Source organism: Sinocyclocheilus grahami, unplaced genomic scaffold, assembly GCF_001515645.1.
Source record: "Sinocyclocheilus grahami isolate Dianchi unplaced genomic scaffold, SAMN03320097.WGS_v1.1 scaffold37723.1, whole genome shotgun sequence".
Lineage (NCBI taxonomy): Eukaryota > Metazoa > Chordata > Actinopteri > Cypriniformes > Cyprinidae > Sinocyclocheilus > Sinocyclocheilus grahami.
In genome coordinates, this window is record NW_015523046.1 from 17 (window position 1) to 1378 (window position 1362).

The 1362-nt window shown below is 36.9% G+C and overlaps 1 protein-coding gene across 1 annotated transcript; it reads left to right on the forward strand.

Annotated features, from left to right (window-relative positions):
* The first annotated feature begins 500 nt into the window (after positions 1 to 500).
* Positions 501 to 1350, forward strand: LOC107580618 (serine/threonine-protein kinase PINK1, mitochondrial-like). The gene is made up of 3 exons (XM_016266290.1): positions 501 to 839; positions 981 to 1084; positions 1164 to 1350. The coding sequence occupies exons 1-3, from the start codon at positions 822 to 824 to the stop codon at positions 1348 to 1350; spliced, it is 309 nt and encodes a 102-aa protein (XP_016121776.1). The 5' UTR covers positions 501 to 821.
* Positions 1351 to 1362: the final 12 nt, after the last annotated feature.

Here is a 1362-nt window from a genome sequence, read left to right on the forward strand (position 1 = left end):
ATGAGCATAAGAGACTTATTTCAAAAACATTAAAAAACGTAATTAATCCAAACTTTGACCCGTATTGCAAATATTATTATAATTTAACTTTTAATATTACATTTGTTATATTAGTATAATATTACAATGTTGCGTTCTTTACTTGTTATATATAATACTCATTACATGTGATATTACAATATTATGTTCACAAATGTCATTGAAACATAATTAAGAAAAGAACAGGTTATTAGTTAACCTAGTCTAATTACTGAACAGTACCATAGTAATCATTTCATGTTTTTACATGTCATTGTTTGGCATTATCTATTGCATCAGATTACTAATTACTTCTAAATTTCATTAGACCTAGTCAATTTTGCAAATGCAGAGAGTATTATAAATACGTGCATATTACAGCTTATCAGATGTACCATAATGCATTTGTAATTTGTCAGTAAGTGCATGCTATTACTTAGGAATACAATGTCTCCATTCATATTTATTTACATAAACTCATGAAAAATTGTCAGCTGCAATTACATGTGTATTATTAAAAAAACAATGTTTTTTCAATGTAGGCTGTATTCAGAAAGAAGAAGTTCCAGACCCCTCTGAAGCCCTTTACATCAGGGTACAAGTTGGAGGACTATGTGATTGGGAAACAGATCGGGAAAGGTTGCAATGCAGCAGTGCATGAGGCAGCGGCTCCGTTCGGGGCCCCTGTGGAGAGCGGGAAGTATTCACTGGTGGAACTGAACCAGAAAGAAACAGATGATGACAATAAGAAAGCAGGACCGCTTAGATTTCCTGCTACACCCAGCTTTCCTTTAGCTATAAAGATGATGTGGAACATTGGGGTGAGAATTTAGACCATTTTAGCATTATTCTATTTTGGAATAAAGGAATTATTTTGGATTTTGTGTAGAATGCATATACGATACAGTATTCCAGAATACATCAACAGCATTTTTTAATGAACATTTGATACTGTTCAATAGGCTGGTTCATCAAGTGATGCCATCCTTCGCTCTATGTCCATGGAGTTGGTTCCTGCATGTCCACAGGCCCTAACAAAAGAGCAAGAAGAGATTGCTTTGGATGGGTGAGTTCATATGTAGATTTTGTACATCATGGCCTTAAAATAGACTGAATCATTGCCAATGGCTTTACTATTTTTACAGCCACTTTGGAACTGTGCCTAAAAGACTGACTGCTCATCCCAACGTGATCACAGTGTACCGGGCCTTCACTGCTGAGGTCCCGCTGCTGCCTGGAGCTCAGGAGGAGTATCCTGATGTCCTGCCTGCCCGACTCAATCCACAGGGTTTGGGCAGTAATCGCACACTGTTCCTGGTCATGAAGAAGTGAGGAATCATGAAA

What these genes read in the sequence shown, in the direction of transcription:
- LOC107580618 (XM_016266290.1), top strand. An exon ending in GAAGAGATTGCTTTGGATGG is followed by an intron (nt 1,085 to 1,163) that starts GTGAGTTCATAT and finishes CTATTTTTACAG; the next exon opens with CCACTTTGGAACTGTGCCTA.